Source organism: Pyxicephalus adspersus, chromosome 4 (assembly GCF_032062135.1).
Source record: "Pyxicephalus adspersus chromosome 4, UCB_Pads_2.0, whole genome shotgun sequence".
NCBI lineage: Eukaryota > Metazoa > Chordata > Amphibia > Anura > Pyxicephalidae > Pyxicephalus > Pyxicephalus adspersus.
In genome coordinates, this window is record NC_092861.1 from 129626169 (window position 1) to 129648177 (window position 22009).

General features: G+C 40.5%; 1 protein-coding gene across 1 annotated transcript in view; it reads right to left on the reverse strand.

Annotated features, from left to right (window-relative positions):
- Window positions 1–9528, reverse strand: part of LOC140329887 (serine palmitoyltransferase 3-like) — a 62931-nt gene extending 53403 nt beyond the window's left edge. Inside the window, exons 1-2 of the mRNA XM_072410278.1 lie at window positions 9275–9528; window positions 126–314 (exon numbers count right to left, since the gene is read on the reverse strand). Coding sequence (XP_072266379.1) covers window positions 126–314; window positions 9275–9478 — 393 coding nt within the window. The 5' untranslated portion in view covers window positions 9479–9528. The remainder of the gene's footprint in view (window positions 1–125; window positions 315–9274) is intronic.
- Window positions 9529–22009: the final 12481 nt, after the last annotated feature.

Consider the following 22009-nt stretch of genomic DNA (forward strand, 5'->3'; position numbering starts at 1 on the left):
AACAGAAATTTGAAAGTTGGAAAATACAGATTCCTATGGATGGTGCAGTCATTTTAATGACCAGCACAAGCTGCAAGATTTAAAACATTACCAACATATTACCCCAGAGGGTGTTACATTCTTACTTTTTGTTCTTCCCTTTCTGCTGCCATTTGACATTTCTCAAGTCCCCATGCTCTCAGGAAGTCACGAAAGTAGCCAAATAAAGTGACAACGCCAAATCCTATGTAGGTAAGCACAGCGACGTACATTGGAGCTTCTTCAAAGGACTCCTTGAACTCCCTCTTGTACAAGCCACCATTTGCTGTTCCATTCTGTAGAGTGACAAAAAATGCTCTGGTAAATACAATCTGCATGTTAAAAGCCAAATAACACCACCCTATAGTGCCCAGAGGTCAGTGTAAATCCCCAGGATAAATTTGGAATCATCCAGTAACTTGACTGTAACTCTATGACTAATTTGTGTATCTATCTATGTCCAATAATAAATACTAAGAATAAATATTCTTTAACTATGTTATTCTAGCCTAGAATTGCAATATTAAAGTAAAACACTGTCATTATACAGGTTGCAGTGGCATTAGTAGTTTAAAAGTTTGTTGTTGTGAATGAACATCTAGCCTTTGTGAGATCATGAAGACCTTTTTCACCTAAATTTGGTTCTAGGTAATCCACCGTTCTCAGATTCTACAGAGCTCTGATGTTTGCACAAGTTCAGTAAACCTCAGAATTTTTTTTTGCATACTTGCCTGGCAGCCATTACACCCAGGATTAACCTTTCTACAAAAAAAAATATTCAGAAGGTGGAATATACGGCTTTGCCAAATATTGTTCTGCTATCAGTATTTTATGCCAATATACAAAATTTAAACATTCTTCCTTGTTGTCTTTTCTACAATACTTTACCAACTGGGCTTCCTAAAGTGCAACTATAGTCCCACTTTGAAAGTTGTGTATCAGGCAGTTATTTATTGCAGAAAAGGACGGGAGATGTCCCTTCTGCAATAATTATTCTTACCCGCCCGATTGCTGTCCAGCTTTCAAATTTCTTGCTAGGTATACCCAGTAATCCTGGCTTCCTTTGCAGGTGTTGGGACTGAATGAAACTCCGTGCCTATGTGGCAGGTACATCATCCTGGCCAGGCCAAAGATTGGGATGTAGAAGGAAAGAAAGGAGAAGATGGTGTTGTCTACAACTGGGTTAAGTTTTGCTTTGAGCTACAAAGGTGTTCAAACAGTTCTGCACACAACCAATAGCACTGTATTCACCTGTCACTGATACATCTATCTGATGAACAGGACACATAACATATAGTGACTAACCTTAGTTCTCCAAAACTGACACCCTATTGTTACACCACCATTCTGTGCCTATTACAGGAATTTATTACAAAACATTTCTGAATAAAAATACCCCCCTTTTTCTAATTTGTTTGCATCATCAGCCTGCTTGTAGGCTGTAAGTGGCTGCAATATTTTTCTTTTGTCAGTTTTTTTCTTCTTTCATCCCGCCGGTAACACATTTTCCATCCTAGGGTGAAAACACTCACAACACCCCATTCACACGCGGACAGTGTTGTTGTTCTAGGACAGCTTTTCTCAAACTTTTAAATGCAGAGGAACTCTTGAACATTTCTGGTTATAAGGCACCCTGGTATTTTAAAACTGTAAATCTATGATGCCATGGTATATAAAAAAATACTAAGTCTCAATTAATGGCCTAATAAAAATTATCACCACAGTCAGCCTCCCTACTAGTCGAAGATGCTTTTAACTTTAACTAAGTTACACCAGCAAAATGCAAAACAGGGAGTCCTAATGACATGCTGAGCAAGTTGGTCTTTCTAATGAAAAAAGCCCAGCGCTGCCTGCTTATAGTTGGTTGCCTTTGTAGAATAAAAACTCAGACATGTCTCTATTGTTGGAGATGTAGGCTCAGCTCCCACTATTCATATCACAGCAGCAAACCAGCCGATAGAAAAGATGGCTGCTTGCCTCAATCTTGCCACCTCTTTCTATTAATATTACTATTAAACGGTATTTATATAGCACCAACATATTATGCAGCGCTGTACAATAAATAGGGGTTTCAAATGACAGACAGATACAGACAATTACACAGGAGGAAGAGAGGACCCTGCCCAGAAGAGCTAACAATCTAGGAGGCGGGGGAAGCAGAACTTGATGGCTAATAGTAACTATATAATACACACTATACTCGACAAAAAATGATTTATTTTGTGGGCAAAAACATTACAAGTATCTAAAAAAGGAATACGATACATACCAAACCCTGGTGGAGAATCTTCCAGGTTCATGCGTTTCAATGGCAGTAATTGATTCTCCACCAGGAAATGATTTAGTGAATGTCAGATTCACTGCTTTTAAATAGACCCCCATGTGCTGAATATGTCACACACATGCACATATATACATACACAACACACACATGCACATATATTCACCTAATGTTCTTCTTAAAAGATAACAGAGACAAGAATACCAAGAAAAAAAGAAAACTTTTGAAATCGATGATGAAATTAATCAGATGAGCGATGAGTCATATCCACGCGCCTTTGAAGAACTCTGCATACATTTTATAGCTGTCACATGTGATTTCTAAGAAAAAACATTCTAAGAAAAAAAACATTTGTTCTCTAATATTTAACCAGTAGTTTTCAAGAAACATATAGCCTGGGGGCCATGGGACCATGTGGCCAGTTTGGTCATTTAGTGCCTATTCTCCACTGTTAACAGAGAAAATCTGAGTAATAAAATAAGGTGTGTCATATGTAAAGCAACATAAGGCTACGCACAGTAACATTTATACTTAGTACAGGCATTATCCTTTCATGTTTTTTTTTTTTTGGAAACAACCAGCTCTACCATACAAAACTGCTGCATGACCGATTGGTTTATTGCTGCTTATCCCTCTCCCTGTCTGAACTATGCTGTACAAGGAATGCAAGAGGTCAAAACCAAATCACAATCAGATGCTTACAGTGCTTGCAATTAAAAATACATTAAAAGATGTATTATGGTTACAGAGCTGCAGTCACTGCTCAGACAATCCTTGTTTAACATATCTGCATATGAATGTAAAAAGTCTAATACTTGTGGGCTTTACATTCCTAGCTAAGGCTGGGTACACACGTTAGATTTTTGTCATTGGAAAGGATCTTTCACGATCCTTTCCGATGACAAAAGACTGAAATATGCATGATCGAGCGCTGTACATACAGCACCGTTATGCTCTATGGAGAGGGGAGAACGAGTGAGCGGCACCCTGCTGTGCTCTCTCCCCTTCACGTGCATGGTGTTTGTCCGTCGGTTGTGTATCCACCAGGATGGATCCATAAATGTTGTCGGAAGAGTGCCATACACACGTTAGATTTTCATCCAAAACTAGCCCTTAAGCGATAATCAGACAAGAATTATCTGACGTGTGTATGTAGCCTAATTTTAAAAGAAACATTTGTGTGATATCTTCCAGAGTAAATAGTCTGGCCCTGCAAGAAGCAGGGTGTGCCTACAATGGCCCCTAGAGACTGGCACCAGGACATAGGTAAACCACAAAGATTTTACAGGGCTAGCACACCTGCTGTAGTCTGTAGCTCCAACCTCACTTAAAGTGACCCTGTCAGGGGGTTTACAAGCATTTATTGGTAACAAAAGTATTATGAGAAGTAAGAAGGTATACCTAGCTGTCTAGTGACCTGGTAATAAAGTTGCTCTATATTCCACATTTCCAAATGTCCCCCACCTGCCTCTGTGGCTCCCCTATTGACTCCTCTTTAAGGCTACGTACAAACACCAGATGAATCTCATCCTTTAATCGCCTCAGGGCTGATATCACACGGGAATCTGGTGTGTGCACAGCACTCGTTGTGTGTCCTGGCAGATCCACAAATGAGGAGCGATTGTAATTAAAGTGAAGGGGAAAGAGCACAGCGGGGTGCTGCTCCGTTGTTCTCCCCTCTCTATAAAGCAGAACTGCCCCATATGTACAGCACATGTTCATGCATTGAGCAGTCTTTTGTTGTTGTAAAGGATCCTTTCCAATGACAGTTATTTCACATGTGTACTCAGCCTAAGTTACTAGTGATCAGCAGGAGGACCCACATCAGCCATTGGGGGTCAGAGGGTGGGGGACCCCACTATTCAACCAGCCTGTAGAGCTGAATAGGATTGTATCATGCTGTTCCTCCACTTGCTACCTTAATTGTAACTTTGTCAGGCACTGGGAGAGGATCAATTTAAAGTCCAAGTATGTGCTTTGGACTGAATGAAGCTTTAGATAGAGGGTAGAAAGATTAGGACCCCTGTCACAGTTTACTTGCTGTCCTGTATTCTCCCCAGAAATTTGTTTAACCTGGGTGGGAAGAAGTTGTAAGTGGGTGGTACCCCCTGTATTGTGACCCCACTTTTCAGTAACCTCCCAAAAACAGCCGGGTGTTTATCCATACACATATTGAATATAGTTTGATGACTAGTATCTTGTTTGTCCCATCTGTGGGGGAAGATTTAGATAGCACTCATAGGGGTCTGAAACCTATCCAGGTCTACACTAAATGAAGAAATCCATTTTGGGTGCTGGATTTGTTCTTTGATATTCTGTCAATAAAAACCTTAAACTGGCTGAAAATACATTTCTGTACTTTTTAAAATATGTAATACTTTTCTGTAATCTTGCTCTTGCTGTTTTTTTCCATCTCTGACATTTTCATGGAGAATCATAGAACTGAGATTCCTGGAAAGTGACGATAACATTACCCATAGAATGTGTGCAGGTGATTCAGCTCACCGCCTGATTGTGTAATATGAGATCATTCAGTGCAGGAAAGAAGTTCTCTCCCAGGTAAACAGTGGGGTGGTACGGGAGTGGCATTGACCCTGCGTAATTGACCCGGCTCCTATTCACCTTTACCAACTACATAACTATGTATGAAACCAGCACACAGCTACCTACAAAAAGAATGGAGCTGTATACACTGAAGGCAGTGCATACATAAAAGAATCAGTAAAATATTTACACTCATAGGACTGTAAAACATTTCTATAGCAGAGGATCAGTGCTTCCTAATGGGAATTTTCACATTGCCTATACTGGGGTAGGTGATAGGTTCCCTTGGAAAAAAACGTAGGGGGTCCCCAGTCCAAGCTAGCCAGCAAAAAAAAAAAACAATTTGTTTTAAATACTCAGGCTATAAAAAGTTGTGCCCCTGGACAAATATATAGCGGGGGTTATAAATGCACAGCACTGCAGCTCCCTGTACCCCTGTCATTCTGAGCCCTGGACAAGTTGGGGACCCCCAGGTTAATTACCCAGTAACCCCTCCACAAAAAAGGGGCCCTGCTGTTGAGCTTGGTCCTTACCTCTAAACCAGGGGTGTCAAACCCAAATACACAGTGGGCCAAAATTAAAAACTTAGACAAAGTCATGGGCCAACCTTGAAATTTATTGAAACATTTGAGGAAGTTTTTCCTTCTCATTAGATATAAAACCTTTTCATATAGAAACAAAGAGGTTTTGCTTCACATTCAATCTGGAACAAGCCTATAATTGAGAACGAGGCATAAGAAGTTTTTTTAAATTTTATTTAAGAAAAAATCTTATGCCTCGTTCCAATTTGTAGCCTACAACAGTGACCTTTTTGCACAGGCTAACAATAATAATAACAATGTTCTACTAATATAATAGTAATAATAATAATTCTAATAATAATAACAAACTTCTTCTACGAAAATCCAACCATTCAAGTCCATGCCTTGGAATAGCAAGGAAAAGTACCAGCTGATGGGGAGTACTGGAAATGCCAGATGTGGCCAAGGTGGAGCTAAATCTTATAAGTGGCCCGCCGCTGGACCTTCCTCTTCATTGAAATAGCACGACTACTACAATTCCCGGCATTATTTGCCTCTATAAAACAGTCCTATGTGGGGCCACGCATAGGCAGAGAGCCCGCTGGTCTATAAACGCGAGTGATGCCAGGAATTGTAGTAGCGGCTCTATTTCAATGCAGCGATGGGCCAGCTGCAGTTCATATTTAGGATTCCTTTGGGGGCCAAAAAAAAAGACCTTTTGGGCCAGAGTTTGCCACCCATACTCTAAACTATGTGAGATTTCAGCAACACACCAGACTGCCCATAGACAGCTATATGTAATCGAATCTCAGCTCCACTAATTATAAATTAATGAATGGATGGGGAGAATTAGATTTATAGTTCCAGGTGAACACATACATGAGATGCAGTTAGGACCTACCTGCACAATTTGACCACTGAACACCATCTTCACCCTTCTAGCCACAATGCAGTTTATTCATTTATGTGTGACAATCTCTTTAGAAAAAACTTTTTCAGTTTTGTTATGTGTAGCAATCTAATTTCCTCTTTTTGTATTCTGATTGTGTGTATGGCAGTATTTACCGCTGTTTGTTTGTTACCTATGGAATCTTCACATGTATGGACAGATTTAGAAATCGACAACCCTTCCAAACACAGTCAGGTCTCTGGTGTGATGGAACTCCCTGGTATGTTTGTTTAGGCGAGGTGCGGGCATTCCTGCTGAGATAAGTTACTTTTAGGATTCCAATTCCGGATTCTTATGTGCAGTGAAAACCAGACTGCAGGTAAAGGTTGATCAGCATTGGGACCCTCACAGCTATACAATGGATGGGGCCCTCAGTGTTTTGGACAGATCAGGTGACATCTGCAGACATCAGCTGAGGCTTCTCATAGCAAAGAGGGCGGACAGGTTAGAAAAGCCGGTCTGATTGCTCATGCTGTCCCCTGGATAAACAGGTCTTCCACCGAGTGTGCTTTGTTCTTTGGGGTAAACACAAACGTCCCGGGTGAATGTTTCTGTATAGTGGAGATGCCTGGGGCCGGTCATATCATTCCTGCTCTGTACAGTCTATGACCAGCTTCAGGCACCCACACAAAGAAACAAAACTGCAACACAAGCAATCCCATTGGCAATGGTAAATAGAGAACAAGGCAAATGAGGAAGCCCGAGCATTGCTCCCACTCATGGTCTATGGCAGCAGGGAAATGGCAGACATAAGATGACTGTGGTCAAAAAACATAACATGAACCTATTGCATATCCATGGGTTCATTTGGACTTCACACCCCTGGACTGACCATTCCTTGCAAAGAAATAATCAGCTCCGACGGATTGTATTGATTGAACAATGATAAAACAGGTGATACTTGCAGAGAACAAAGTCTTAAAAGACAAAACTTTTAGCTTGTTTCGGATAGAAGGATTACGACCCCTTTTCAGTGCTCTGCTAGAGAGATTTAGACTGGCAACATTTCCATATTAAAGCCCTATCTAGATGGGGAGGGGGTTGAGAACAGTACTGAGGCAGGGTGTTGTGATGTTTTCAGACAGCTATGTACAGCACCCTGCCAGTCTCTCACATCTGCCAACATTGCATGGAGAAGCACAGAGATCCGGTGATGACATCAGTGGTTCCATAATAGGATTTTAATGTAAAAGGAAATATTGATGGGGGGAGGACTGGGAAAGGAAAAAAAGCTGCAGATTAATTTTCAGGAAATACACAAGTGTTCTCCCCAGTGTCTGATAGCTGGTTGCATCACCTGGAACTTTTCACTTGTTGCCAAGCTGTCATCAGACAACACCAGCAGCCTGAAGGATATCAGGAGATGCCAGCAGCTCCCACGCCATCCTATCATTGGTCAGACATGGGACAACAACAGCCCCCCTGCCATCTACTCAAGTTGGGGAAGGGGGGGTTCTGATGGGCAGCAGGGTGTACAGCTGTGACTACTCATGCCGATCATTGGTATTATCTCTGTGTCATTCTTACCGGACCCGCCAACTTCTGTGTGAAGACCCCCAAAATGGTTGGGTCCCCCCCCCCCAATATTGGTTGGTCTCCAAGTGAAGAGAACCCTGAATATAGAGATATATATAAAATTCATATTTGCATGTTTCCCATGTCAATTGATGTGACATCATACAATCAGTGCTACACTCGGTGGAATGTAAATAGCATGTGCCAGGACAGATAAAGGAACCGCAGAGAGAGAGAGTGTGTGTGTGTGTGTGTTATGAAAAATGGAAATTTTAGATTTTTTTGTGTTGTGTTTGTGTGATGACAAAACACAGGGAACTGATTGTTTTACAACAAACACCACAGGAGGACAAGAAATGAGTGGATGTCCACAGATTACAATCTGAATAGTCACCATCAGAGGGGCTGTTGTAGGGTCACCATGGTAACTGTACACAAGCAGCCCCAAAAAAACAATCAGAAGTCAGGGATTGGGACATAAAACCAGACCGGTGACAGTTTACAGGAGAAGATCTGACAGTTGGATTTCCAAAGGTGAAGCGGTTGATGGTAGCAACCATCAGCTCCTCTGTATCTGTTAAACAGTCAGCATTGGTTGGATGATACCGGCAAAGTGTTTGTGTAAACCAGCCCAGCTATGTTGCAACCAATCAAATGCTCCCTTTTTCCCTCAGGAGTTCTCAGCATTCAATCACACAACAGCTACAGAGCAGAAATGACAGTTGGAAGCTGAATAGTCGCTATGGGCAACCAGGGGAATTTCCTGTATTACACTACAGCTAACCAGCTGAAAACTGAAATACTGGAACTTCCTCATTTGCTTCCTCGTTCACAGGGATAGTTTTAGAATGATTACACAAAGTCACATTCAGGGCTAAATCCACGGGATTATGTCAGGAAACACAAACATCAATGGTGCTGTAACCTATAGCAACTGCACCTCACCCTAGGATGTTCTAAATAGCTACTAAATTTTACCCTGAAATGGTCAAACCCATTTTACCTTTCCTTAGCAAGAGAGTTGTACACCATAGAAACCAGATATTACCCTATGATGGTTTACACCATAGCAACTAGATATTACCTAGTGATTCTGTACTCCATAGCAACCAAATATTACCATATATTGGTATACGTCATAGCAACCAGATATTACCTAGTAAAACTGTACACCATAGCAACCAGATATCACTCTTCACCAATTTACAATAAAAAGTTGCTTTCTGTTAGTGAACTTTTCCCACAAGTTTATTTTTACACATAACTCCATAATAATGCAGGACAAGGTAACCCACAGCAACCAGACATTAACCTTAGCAATGCCGGTGCTGCCCAGGATATAATAAATGGCGACCCTATAAAGCCCAGCTGGGGTCCTCCCATAACTCCCCCCAGGACAGGTGGGTGATGTCCGCCCTGTATGGCCGAGCACCGGCCGCCTCTCACCTGCACGGGACTGGAGAAGCCGTTCCTCTTACAAACTCCATTGAGATGAGTCCGGGGCGCCTTGTGCGTCCCATTGCAGCGACCCGCAGCCTTGTGTCCTGCTATGGAGGGGTCACCGGCAGCCATTGAAGAGAAGGTGTCACCGGCAGCCATGGAGGTGAAGGTGTCAGCCGCAGCTGTGGTGCCCTCATGAAGCAGATACATGGGTCCGCCACAGGTAGCCAACTAGTCAGTCAGGCTTATCCAGGGAGGGGTGTGGTGACACCGGGGGGGAGGAGTGGCCCTTCCTCATCTCACATCCTCCATGAACTGTCACCTTTGTACACCTAAAGCCCTGTCAGAGGTCTGGTATAGGCAGGTGGTGCCCCATGTCTGAGGAGGGGGGTCAGACAAGTTCATTCATAGGAACTCATAGGAAAAGTTTGGTGTATAAATGTGTATGTATTGGCCATGGCTGCCAGAGGTGACATTACTCTGTGCATCTCCCTTTCACATTTTTATTCTGTGTCCTGGTGGCAGGGTCACCCTGGAAGAAAGTGAGGGGAATCCTAATTATTTAGCTGCATACAGATGTTATATTTCTGAAGCTGGAAGTAACAGACTACAAGCACTGTACACACTTCGCTATTCTGTTCCTATGGAGAGGGGAGGACGACTGGGAGGCTCCCCGCTGCATACACCATCATAGGATATAGCAGTGGTTGGACGACAATGTTTCCCCAACCAGGGCTCCTCCAGAGGATGATAGGGGTTGTATGAGCAATGAGCAAATTGTGCTGCCCAGGTCAGTTACCCCTGACACCAGTGATCTTTTTGGCCATATGTGGGCTGTGGAAATAGTAATTATTCTTAGGTAATCCCCATGTTAGAAAGCTTGAGATAGGCTGTTGTACTACACACTCGATAATTTAGTTTTCTTAAGGGAATGATATTAGGGGACAGCTGTACAATGATGATCATGATTTTGTCTCTGGCAACAGTCAAACTTCATAAAAACTACATACCTTAACCCCCTTAGCCTTCTAATTCTGTCCGTATTTCCACACAGAAAGCGTTACATTTTTTTGTATTGAAATTTATTTTACATTGTAGGCTATAATTCTTAGGCATAATTTACCGAAATATGTCAAATATTCAATAAATTTAATAATAAACTTTTAAATAAAAATCTGTTAAAGAAAACAATAAGAAAATAGTGGAACATGTAATATAGCTATACAGTACAGTATATGTATAATATAATTATATATAATATATATAGATTTCTTTGTATTGGACTCAATACAGCTATTTTGTATTGAATTCAATACAAGAAATGTTTTTAATTTCTGGCCGCTCCTCACGCTCGCACCGACGCATGCACCGACTCATGAAACCCCAGACATTATCTCTGCAGTCGTCCGCTGGAGATCGAAGGAATAAGACGTGTCCCCAGGACCTGCGAGGTCCAGCAGGATGCCGGGGGACGGCAACGGAAAAAGGTAAGTGTTTTTTTTTTTCTATGTTTTTAGTGACCCCGAGTGTGACTCGGAATTACCACTTTTTGCATGGAAAATCCACCCCAAGTTACACTCAGGAATACTGCTGGGGGGGTTAAAGCAGACCCAAACTAAAATTTTCACCTTATATAAAAGGGTTACCTTCCCTTAATTGTAAGGTTAAAATTACTTTCTTTTTTAGGAGTGAGGGCGTTTAAAACCCTTTTTTTTTTAAAAAAAAAAGAAGTGCAAAGCCTCTTTCCTTCTTTGTGCCAATCAAGACAAAATAGGAGCACAGAGCCTCAAAGAATACCTACGTCATGCATGCTGCTCTTTCTGCGCATGTCTGATCTCGGACCTTTTTTTATCAATGGGGTAAAAAAAATGTCATTCTCGCGCATGCGCTCCTTTTTTCCCCATCTAGGTCACCTGACACGGTGCCTGCGCACTGCCAGATCAGGTGATGTAGCAGCGCCCGGTGCTTCCCCCGCACTGAGATGAAGGCTGATACCAGGACAACGTGGGACCTGATCCAAGAAACTTCAGGGGGGGTCGACGGATCTACGAAGGTAAAATGAGTTGTTTTTTTTCGGTTTACTTTCGCTTTAAACTACATACACATGTCAGATAATAGTTCCTCAGGGTGAACAGTCATGCTTTTCTCAGTCTGACTCATTCTGACATGTTCATCGGTCCCCTATTCATTAATTCACCATGGCCGATCATTCATCTGTCACTGGAAATGATCATGAATAGTTGTTTTCATAAGACGTCTATATGGAGTTGTTAAGAAATATGGGGAAGGCTTTTAGTGCCATGTGATTTCTCCTGACTTTTTCAATCAATAATGCAATCGTTTTTAAACGTATTTGTGATCAACTACAATTTGTTTGATTGATTCTACATCCAATTAATTGTCTAAGTCTGCTATCCACCTTCTCTATCTTTTTACTCCAGAGAACCCCTAAAATAAACTTCAGGTCCCAGGGAACCCTTGATAAAAAGGAATTCCTCAGGAGTTGGTGGGAAGAATGCAGTGTTAGGCTATGCACAGATGTCAGATCACTGTTACTGGAAATTATCTTTTGTGATCATTTCCAGTGACAGATGAACGAGCAAGCACTGTATACACAGCGCCATTCTGTTCTATGGAGAGGGGAGGGGAGAGGATGAACCAGCGGCATCCCACTGTACTGTCCTCCATAAGAGTGAACAGCAGTCGTTACCATTCAGTCATTCATCAATTGGGCATGGTGGATTGATGGATGACCTCAGCACCTTGCCAGGTTTTTCACCTGATTTCATGCCACCTTTTAGACAGCTAAAAAGATCATTGGTGCCATGCTACTAGATGTGTCAAATGTCATTGAACCCAGAACCATGCAGATAAGAGGTCAATCAGCCAAAGCTCAAGGAACCCCTAACAAACCCTGGAGGGACCCATGGAATCCTGATTGAGAATGGCTGTGTGAGTGATTGAAAATAATAAATAGTGCACAGGTAAGGCTAAATTCACATAAAGCATTTACAGAATGAACAGCGGGCAGCCACTGCAAGTGTCTGCCACTTTTGGTGGTCCGCGGCTCTGGCCGGGTGCATCCCTGAGCGGGGTAAGGAGAAGAACCCTGCTTGCGGGATTCCCTGGCCAGAGCCGCGGACCGTTTTCCCTTGTACAAATCCCAGGCTCAGGGAAGTGGGCAGAATGTGTCCAGAGACTCAACCCGCCCACTCTCCCATAGCAGGCTCAGATCTGAGTGGGGTTATGCCAATATGAGGTCACTATGAGTGAGGGTTTCTCCCCCTTTGAGTGACACCCAGGTTCCCGAGCATGCGTGTTTGGGGCTGATAATTTAATGACATTTTATTAACTCCACTGTAACTCCATTTTATTAGCCACTACTGTGGGGAAAAAGTCTTTTTACCAACCACCAATTTAACTTTTCCCTACTGACCCCCAATAAATTGGTTTTAGTCAGGATTCCCTGAGACCTAAAAATTATTTTGAGGGTTCCCATGTATAAAGTTGAGATAGGCTGCTGTATGTAGCTTCAGTTTGGAATAACAAGCCATACAATACTGAGCTCTGTTGATTTGTATGGCTTCACCTATTATCCCAAATTGAGCAATAATCCCCTTAATTTTGGGATTTGTGATGGGATGGAACATGTACAAACCTTCTGTCTGTCCAGTGATAATAATAAACAGGATTTATATAGCGCCAAATATAGCGCCAACGTATTAAATAGGGTGTTGCAAATGACAGACCGATACAGACAGTGACACATGAGGAGGAGAGGACACTGTCCCGAAGAGCTTACAATCCAGGAGATAGTTTAACACTGGTTAAGTGGAGGCTTTTTGGTTCTTTTTGGCCTGTCTCAGCATAACCTGTTGGTTTACCTTTCTAGCTGTTAAAACACAACATTTCATGGATGGGTAGTTATATTTGTCTACCATCTTTGTATGGACAACTTTAAAGGGAAGGGGGATGGGCACTGAACTTTACATAGAAGCCTGTTTTTCCAGAAACCCTCCTGACTGTTTTTCTTCTTTCTGATGAATGAATGTGCCATTATACACATAATTCCTAATTAATCACCATGTGTGGGGTATTGATTGGTAACTATCCTATTAGCAAAATTCAAATGTCAAATCAGTTTGAATGTGTTTGTATAAATGTGATGAATGTATCTGTCCCAGTATATTTTCAGGTGCCATCAAAGCATTACAGTACATGCAATTCCAATCACTAACATCCCATATAAGAGTTCCTTTTTCAGGACCTTCCTGTTTTTAGATGACTCCACTATGTCCCTTTCTTGAATTGGGCTCCTATGTTGTCACCCTGGCTTCTGATGAAGACAACAGGTGACCATTTCAACCCACATTACACAGCTACCAGTGATGTCAGGGGAGGAATGGAATGTACGGCAAAGGGGGTATTTGTCAGTATTCAGACATTGATCAAAGCATAACTGGTTAAAGTGGGGTTGTTGTATTGGGATGTAGCAGCTGCATTTGTAAATACTATGTTCTTAGATAATATGTTCTACCATAGAGCCTGATTTGTTAAAGCTCACCAAGACTGAAGAGGGGAACCTGGGTGATCCAGCAAACCTGGAATCGATCAGGTCCAGGACGGGAAATTTTTGCCAACTAATAGCAAATTAAAGTTTTAAAAAATCCTTTCCTGGTTTGCTGGATCATCCAAGTTCTCCTATAATAGTCTTTCTTCTCCATGCTTGGAGAGCTTTATTAGATCGGGCTCAGAGTCTAAAAGTTCATTACGGATACAAAATTTGCCCAGTGGCCTAAAAGCCAAAAAGCACGAATGTACATGGAGCAAACATGATGTAAATCAAAGAGGGGCCATATGGATAGAGTCCTTTTGCACCCAAGGCAAAAATGCCAATATGCCCCCCCGTTCCATAAGCTGTGAATTACTTCTTCAGCAGGTATTGCCCTTGTTGCACCCCCTTCCTTCTGCTGCAACCAAACTGACCCTCTACCCTCTAACTGACCCTTGACCTGGTCCTAGAGAATGTATTTGATTTGTAGACCTTTAAAATTGTCAATTTTTGTTGTATGTTCAGTTGCTCAAAACATTAAGCCCAATATAATCATTAGCAAATGCCCCACACCTACAGAAAACATTTTCATTAAAAGATAAGTGACAGCTAAAGCCATTATTAGCTGTCTATAGCTGGGCTATCTGCAAGATCCACAAACAGAGAGAAATCTTTCTTCCAAACGATGAGCAGTTTGGGTTTTTTACGGTTATTACTTGAATATTTTATGTGTTTATTACATATATGACCATAGGTATAGGTAATATTTGGGGTGAACATAGTGCATTTTGTGCTACGAGATAAATAAAGGATAGATTAGATATACTGTAATAAATGGGACATCACATGTCCGAGGAACAGTAGGTAACAGGTAAGTGTCTAGCTTTCTATGCCTCTGGAATTTGTGTCACACAGATAACTCAGTCCATATATTATCTCAGAAGAGTCTCATATAATATTGTCTTATCTGACAGGAACTCTCTGTATGGAAGACAGGACAGGTGTGTATGACCAAGCAGGCGATGTGTAAACCTTCCCCTGTCACATGAGCGAAAACAGGTATTTCCAGTTACAGATCTAAACTTTGACTTTATTCTTGTAGGGGGGTGGCAAGTTTAATTACCTGTGGTCACTCTATTGGTGTTCAGGTGTTTTATCTAATAATCTTCAGTTCATTTATCGGGATTGCTGATTTAGAGAAGACACAGCAATCAGGGTATGTACAGAAAATCAGGATCAACTCGTTTGGGAACCTTCCAGCAACAGCAATATGTCATCCATGAAATAAAGAGAACCTCCCACTTCTTAATGACAGGGAAAGTGTGAGCTCCTCATACAAAGAGCTATGCATTTTTCTAAATTAATGCAAATGCTTGCACAGTTGCTCAGTGGTTAGCACTCTGGCCCTTGCAGTGCTAGGTCCCAGATTTGAATCTCGGACTGGACACCATCTGCATGGAGTTTGCCGGTTCTTCCTGTGTTTGTGGGTTTCCTCTGGGTTCCCTGGTTTCCTCCCACATTTCAAAAACATGCAGTTAGGGTAATTGGCTTTACCCCAAATTGATCTTAGACTGTTTTAAAGACATATGACTATGGTAGGGATATTAGATTGTGAGCCCCTTTGAGGGACAGCTAGTGACTATGACTATGGACTTTGTAGCCCTGTGTAATATGTCAGCACTATATAAATACTGTAAAATAATAATGATATGAGGTTTGTAAGCAAGAGTTGGGAGCAGAGCTGGTTGAGTACATAATTCTGCTACTTGCACAGTGATGACTTCAGATTAAGGATTACTTCTCTTTCCCAGCTGAATGTATGTCCACCGTACACCACCATGTCTGAATGTCCACTTTGTCCATTACAGATATTTTTCAGTTGGGAAACATTCCCAAATCTACTTGCAGTATATGGACACTGGGCACATTAAGGCTCTTGGGGCAAACCCAAGAGATTGTAATATGACCATGAAAATATATCATATTAACATTACATCCAGGTAAATATACCCATTACAACTCAAAAGCATTATTCATTGAAAACACGTATGGTATTTTCTCCTTGTTTAGCATGTCCATGCATCATAAAGTTATGGTATGGACTACACAAGCATTAAAATGCTGCCGTGCCCTCTATACTAAGTGTAATTACTGCAATTCATCATCAGTGCCAGAGCTGTACATTGTTAAAAGGTGCCAAAGGTACATTTTACAGCCAAAAATAGGGCTATTACTCTATTTTGTAGCAATCCTTTTGCTAAGAAAAAAGTCAATAAAAAGTTTAACCACTTCATGTCTGGCAGGACATTTTACTCTATTCCTGCAGAGCAGATTCAGAGCAGAGGTAGGGCAAATAAAATACCCTCGGGACTACCTGTAGATAGATTCTTTATGAAGCACATTGCAATTAATACTAAAAGGAAAAAAAGTTTGGAGGAGTGACTGTTTATGTGACCCATCAAGTCATATAACCAACTTCTTCTCCAGTTATGGAGTTCTGTCTGCTGCCTACACAGAAAACTTAGTGAGATACTGCTGGCAGTACTACATAACCTGTATTTTATAAATGGCCTAGAATCTATGCCGTGGTGTGAAACTGCTTTGTATATTTGGGCCCAGATAGCAGTAAATCTACTATTAAAAAAAGCCAAATTGTGTTTATTATATTACATTATGTATTACAGCTTTCTACCAGTGCTTGGGATGGTGTTGTTTCTGCCGCCTGTTTCTGAGAATCGCTGCAGGGGGCTTATGTTTGCTGATTCTGCTTACCACTGATACTGGTGGGGGGTTATGTTTACAGCTCCAACGCCCCAAACAGATGGGGGGTATATTTACCTCTTACCAAGGACCACCACTACTGAGGGGGTTTATTTTTGTAGACTTCTACTAACCACCAATGCTAGGGTTGAGGATTAGTTCTTTCATCCTGGTAAACATTACCAGTGTTGTGGGAGGGGGGTTATTTCACAGCCTGCTATTGTCTACCAGCGCTTGGGGTAGGCTGTTATGTTTACAGCTCAATATGACCACTAGTTCTGAGAGGGTAGGAGGTGTTTTTTTTACAGCCTGCTAATGATCACCATTGCTTTGGTGGGTATGGTGGTTATGCTTACAGCCAGCTTCGGGAGCGGTAGGTGAGTTTTTACAGCATGAAACTGATCACTAAAGCTGAGAAGTTATTTTTACAGCCTACTAGTGAGTGCCAGTGCCAAGGGGAATATGTTTACAGCCTGCTACTTACTACCAATGCTGAAATGGGAAGAGGCGTGTTACATCCTGCCAGTTTTTTGGTGGGTAATGTAACTTTACCTGACCATAACTGGCGGACATTTTTGCTATAAGGCATTGCAATGTTGAGGGTTAATTTCACTGGCACCAACGGGGGGCATTTATTTACTGCCTTCCAATGATCACCAGTGCTGTAGGTGGGAAGTATATTTTTACTTATGATCACCCATGTTTGGTGTAGGGGTGTTTTTTTACATCCAGCCAATGACAACCAGTGCTGGGGGGTTCATTTTTACAGCCTGCTGCTTACCACTAATGTTTTTATGTGTGTATTGAGGTTATTGTTATAGCCTGTCTCTGACCTTCAATGCCATGGGGTTTTATGTTTACAGCCTTCTATTCACCACTAGTACTGGGGCAGATTTACACTTACAGCCTGCTAATGATCACCAATACTGGGGGGATGAAGGGGGATATTTTTATTTATAAACAGGATTTATATAGCGCCAACATATTACACGTCGCTGTACAAGAAATAGGGGTTGCAAATTGCAGACAGATACAGACAGGGACACAGAAGGAGGTCAGGACTCTCCCCCGAAGAGGGAGATAGGGTTATATTTACAGCTTGCTACTGACCACCAGTTCGGGTAATGTAACTACCAATTCTTGGATAGTTGACACTAATAGCACTGACTTTACCCATCTACTAATTACTATTGCTGCTTCTAACCCCAATGGTGGAGATTATTTTACTCTCAAACTAAAAGCCGCACAATAATTTTATTAGCTGTGTTATCTGTTGCATGTTGCTTCTTAACACTTTTAATGTGGCTTTTTCTATTTTTAAATGTTGGTTACCATGCAGGAGATAACATCCCTGTTCTCCCACATATCAAGATTAATTAGCTTTACAATAGTTGATTTTAGAGGCGGTCCTTTCCTTGATTTGTAGTTACAAATATGACCCATGGGTCCTTCAAAATCGAACAGAACTGTTCAATATGATGTGATTGAATTCACGGAGTGTTGTTGGGTTGTTTTATTGTGTAGTATATATAGACATAGTTACATAGTAAGTCAGGATGTAAAAAGACATAAGTCCATCAAGTTCAACCACAAGGGAAATAAACATATCCCATATATAAAACCCTATAGAGATAGTTGATCCAGAAGAAGGAAAAAAAACCCCTGGGTCCCCTACAATTTGCTCCAACAGGGGAAAAAATCCTTCCTGATTCCATGAGGCAATTGGATGTTAGCAGCACAGACTCTACCTGCTTGCAAGATAGTGGCCCATGATAATAGTACCCTAAAGTTTCAAAATATTCTTTCAGTTTATCTTTAAAAATTGATATGTGAACCTCCAGTAATCCTTGGAGCAGAATTCAAGCCTTGGACAGTAAGGAGACACCTGCTGGTAGTCAGTGGAAGCACTTGCCGATAAGTTTTCAACCAAAGTGCCACCAGCTGGTGAATATAGGTAATGGCAGTGAGAGGCAAAAACTAAATCCGTTAGACCAAAAAGTAGTATGTATTTGAAATCATAATAACGCTATGATCACAACCACCTACCTAGAAAAATCATTTACAATATGTTCAAAAAGTTTTTAAGTTTAAGTGATACCCTTGTTGAATCTAATTGTAAATATATAAATATAGGTAATAGCCCTCAGGATGTTACCTGATTCATGCATATGATCCTTATCGCTAATTAGGTACTTGTCTTATAAGAGATAAAACACAGAAAAATTTGTATGTATTTCAGAGATGTATTTAAATTTTTTTTAATTATTTTGCTCTGACATACACTTTAGGGAATCTTAATGATTGCTAGAAGCAAAACAGGGGAATATTACTTTGGCAGAATTTTTATACATTGAGCCTGGATATGTATTTACCAACAACTATTTAGAGCAAAGGCATGTATTAAAAATCTTCAAATGGCTTGTGTTGACAGACTTTGGCCTTCAATTTGACATCAGATCACTGGGTCTGATTTATTAAAGCTCTCCAAGGCTGGAGAGGATACACTTTCATCAGTGAAGCTGGATGATCCTGCAAACCTGTAATGTTGTGCTGCTGCAATTATGTAAAGCAACACTCTTATTTTAATTTACCCCATATATCCCAAAACAAACTGTTCTCCACAACAAACTGTCCTCATTCTTTTTAGATTTTTCATTTAAACTGAAAGGCTGAAGACATACTGTCCATGCAAAAGACATGAGGCATGGGGTGTCAACACAGATCATTGCATCCACTGAATATTGATGCAGAGACTTGTGCTGATATGATAAGCTTTCTGTATCATTGAAGACCACCCAGCTCAAAGTTTGAATTTAAATACGTTGACTCACTGACTGCAATCAAGCATGCACATTGGGAGTACTGACATATTCACTTTACTGGTTGCTTGCTTGTTCAAGGTCTTCAGACTTATGAAATACCAAGTAAGTATGCATCGACGGCCTATGCATTTTGCAACACTACATGTTTCTTTGGATGGATTTTGCCAACTGCTGAAAATAAATTTTTATTCACATAAAAATCTGCTGTAAACAGACTAAATCCCTGTCCAGTATAGGTTACCTAAAGGGGTAATGGAACTGAATGTTATAATAATATTTTTTCACAGCACTTAATTTTACCTGCTTGCTGTTTTATACTTTTATAAACTTTATGAAAAGAAAATTTTAATACCTGCAAGGTCTGACAAATTAAATTCCAGATTTCTTTGTTGCAAAAAAAGCCCCCTGGGACGCACTTTTCCTAAGCCCTATACAATACTAGTACATATAATAGCTGGTAATAAGAGATACCTCTGTCAGCAATAATAATGTGAAATTTCAGCGGATGTACAGGGATAATGTAAATTTATTATAGATAAGGAATTCCACTCTGTTATTTGTGTTTCTTCTATTATATTTGTCTCTAAAACTGAATTCTAATATTATATCTCCTCCTTACTATTACCTGGTAAACTATTATCTGTCTTTTATTCCCTTACTTCCTCTTCCCTGTTGGGTAACTGCCCAAACCCTGTTCCATTGCTATTGTGATCCTGTTGGCCACTGTAGTCATTTTGGGGATTAGTTTGTTGTTTTTGTCTTTTGTTCTTTGATTTATATTTACTAAAACAGTGTTGTTGAATGATGAGTAAGAAATAGAAAGCTGTTAAGTTTGTAAAATGCTACATGAAAATTCCCTTTCAGTGACTATTACAATAGTAGCAACTAGGAATATTTGGTCACAGGAAGTATTTACTGATATGATCACTGCTTTGGTGCAGTTAGTTACAAAACTTTTATGTTGTTTTCTGTTCTTGCAGCTGAGTGACCTCTGGTGGTCGTTTTCCATTACCATAAAATATGTGTTTAACGTGAACATGTGCAAAGAGGAATAAAGAAACTAACCTTTATTTCAAAGTAGTAGCAGTAGCCTGCACATGTCCCAGGTCTTCTAAAGAGGGCTTGGGTCTCCTTAGGAGTTATTCCTTGTGGCTTTAATAGAATTTAATCTCCCATAGTTCCTAAGAATAAGTTATACAGATTGTTTAGTGAATCAGATAAACTGTATTTTTAATGGACTACTTTGGACTACCTATTCTTTACTGTACATATTTTGAACTTTATAACATAATGACTATTGAATAAAGCAAGGCCATACATTTTATATTTTTGAACATCATAAAGTTTATCAGCTTTTCAATTATTATTTTTTATAAATATGTGGTCAGGCAATAGACATTATATGTTGTGGAATTGTGGGATAGATCATCCTTAAAGTTCCCAATAAAATCACTAAAGTCTTTTAAAGTAAACCTGTGCCCACATTAGGTGTACCCAAATATTTATAAATTTTAAATTTGCAGTAAAAAACCCCCAATGCACTGAAATTATAGCAGATTATTAAGGCTGTGTGCTCCCGGGTGTTTACTGTCCACAGCTAGACACCTGGCAGCAGATTCCGGCAAAAACACTGTGCTCCTGTCCAGACCTATATATGCATTTTGCACATTTTAAATGCCTTGCCAAAGCCTTTTTCTGACCAGCAGGGACAGCTGTCACTTGATGGGTCATTTGGGCATCCCATTTAATCATTTCCTGTAAAGGTAAATATTAACATTTTTTAACCCTGTGTGGTGTCAGTATTTCAAGAGCTGCTTTAACTCCTTCTAGAATAGGTTAAGGGGTGAGGGGGCAGGCAACTGGAAGCCCAGTTTTACAGGGGGCATTAAGATTTTAATAAGCTCCTGGCTTGTAAACCCCCACAACACTGTGGTCATGTTGTGGGGATGAGGCCCTATGCTGTTCATATAAGTGAAAAATCTCCTTGCAATGGATAATTCTCTTAGGTTAGTTAATGAGCTAAAGCTATACTGACTTTAATATGCCAACCATTTGCATAAAAAACAGTTTTATTTTGCTTTCTTGAATGTGATTGGCTATTGTTTGCAAAGTGTATTTTCACCACATTCACTAAGCTAAGTGAAAGATTCTGTTTAAGTTGATTATTCACATTGGTATTTAGTTAATCAGCCCCTATAGGTTGAACAACCTTGATGCTTGTGCTGTAAATTAGAGTTCGAATTGATCCTACACCTACAAAGGTCAATGAAGCCATGTATAAACATTATTGACTGTTGAAATGTTTTATTTTTTACTTGATTGTCCATAGCTTGGCCACAAATTCGTTTATTAACTCAAAATGTGATCAGAGAAAATACATATGGTTTCTTTTATGTGTAACTTTCTAACCTAAGTCCGACTTGCACATCACACCCAACAGGAAAAAAAGAAACAAATGCAGCTATCACATCCAAGGATCAATAGGCTGCAATATATTAAATTTTTGTTCTTGGGCTTAGATACATTTTTAGTAAGTTTTACTGGAAATTACACTGTTAAATGGAACATGATGCCAATGTCTGAAAAACTGGAAGAGAGGAAAGCATA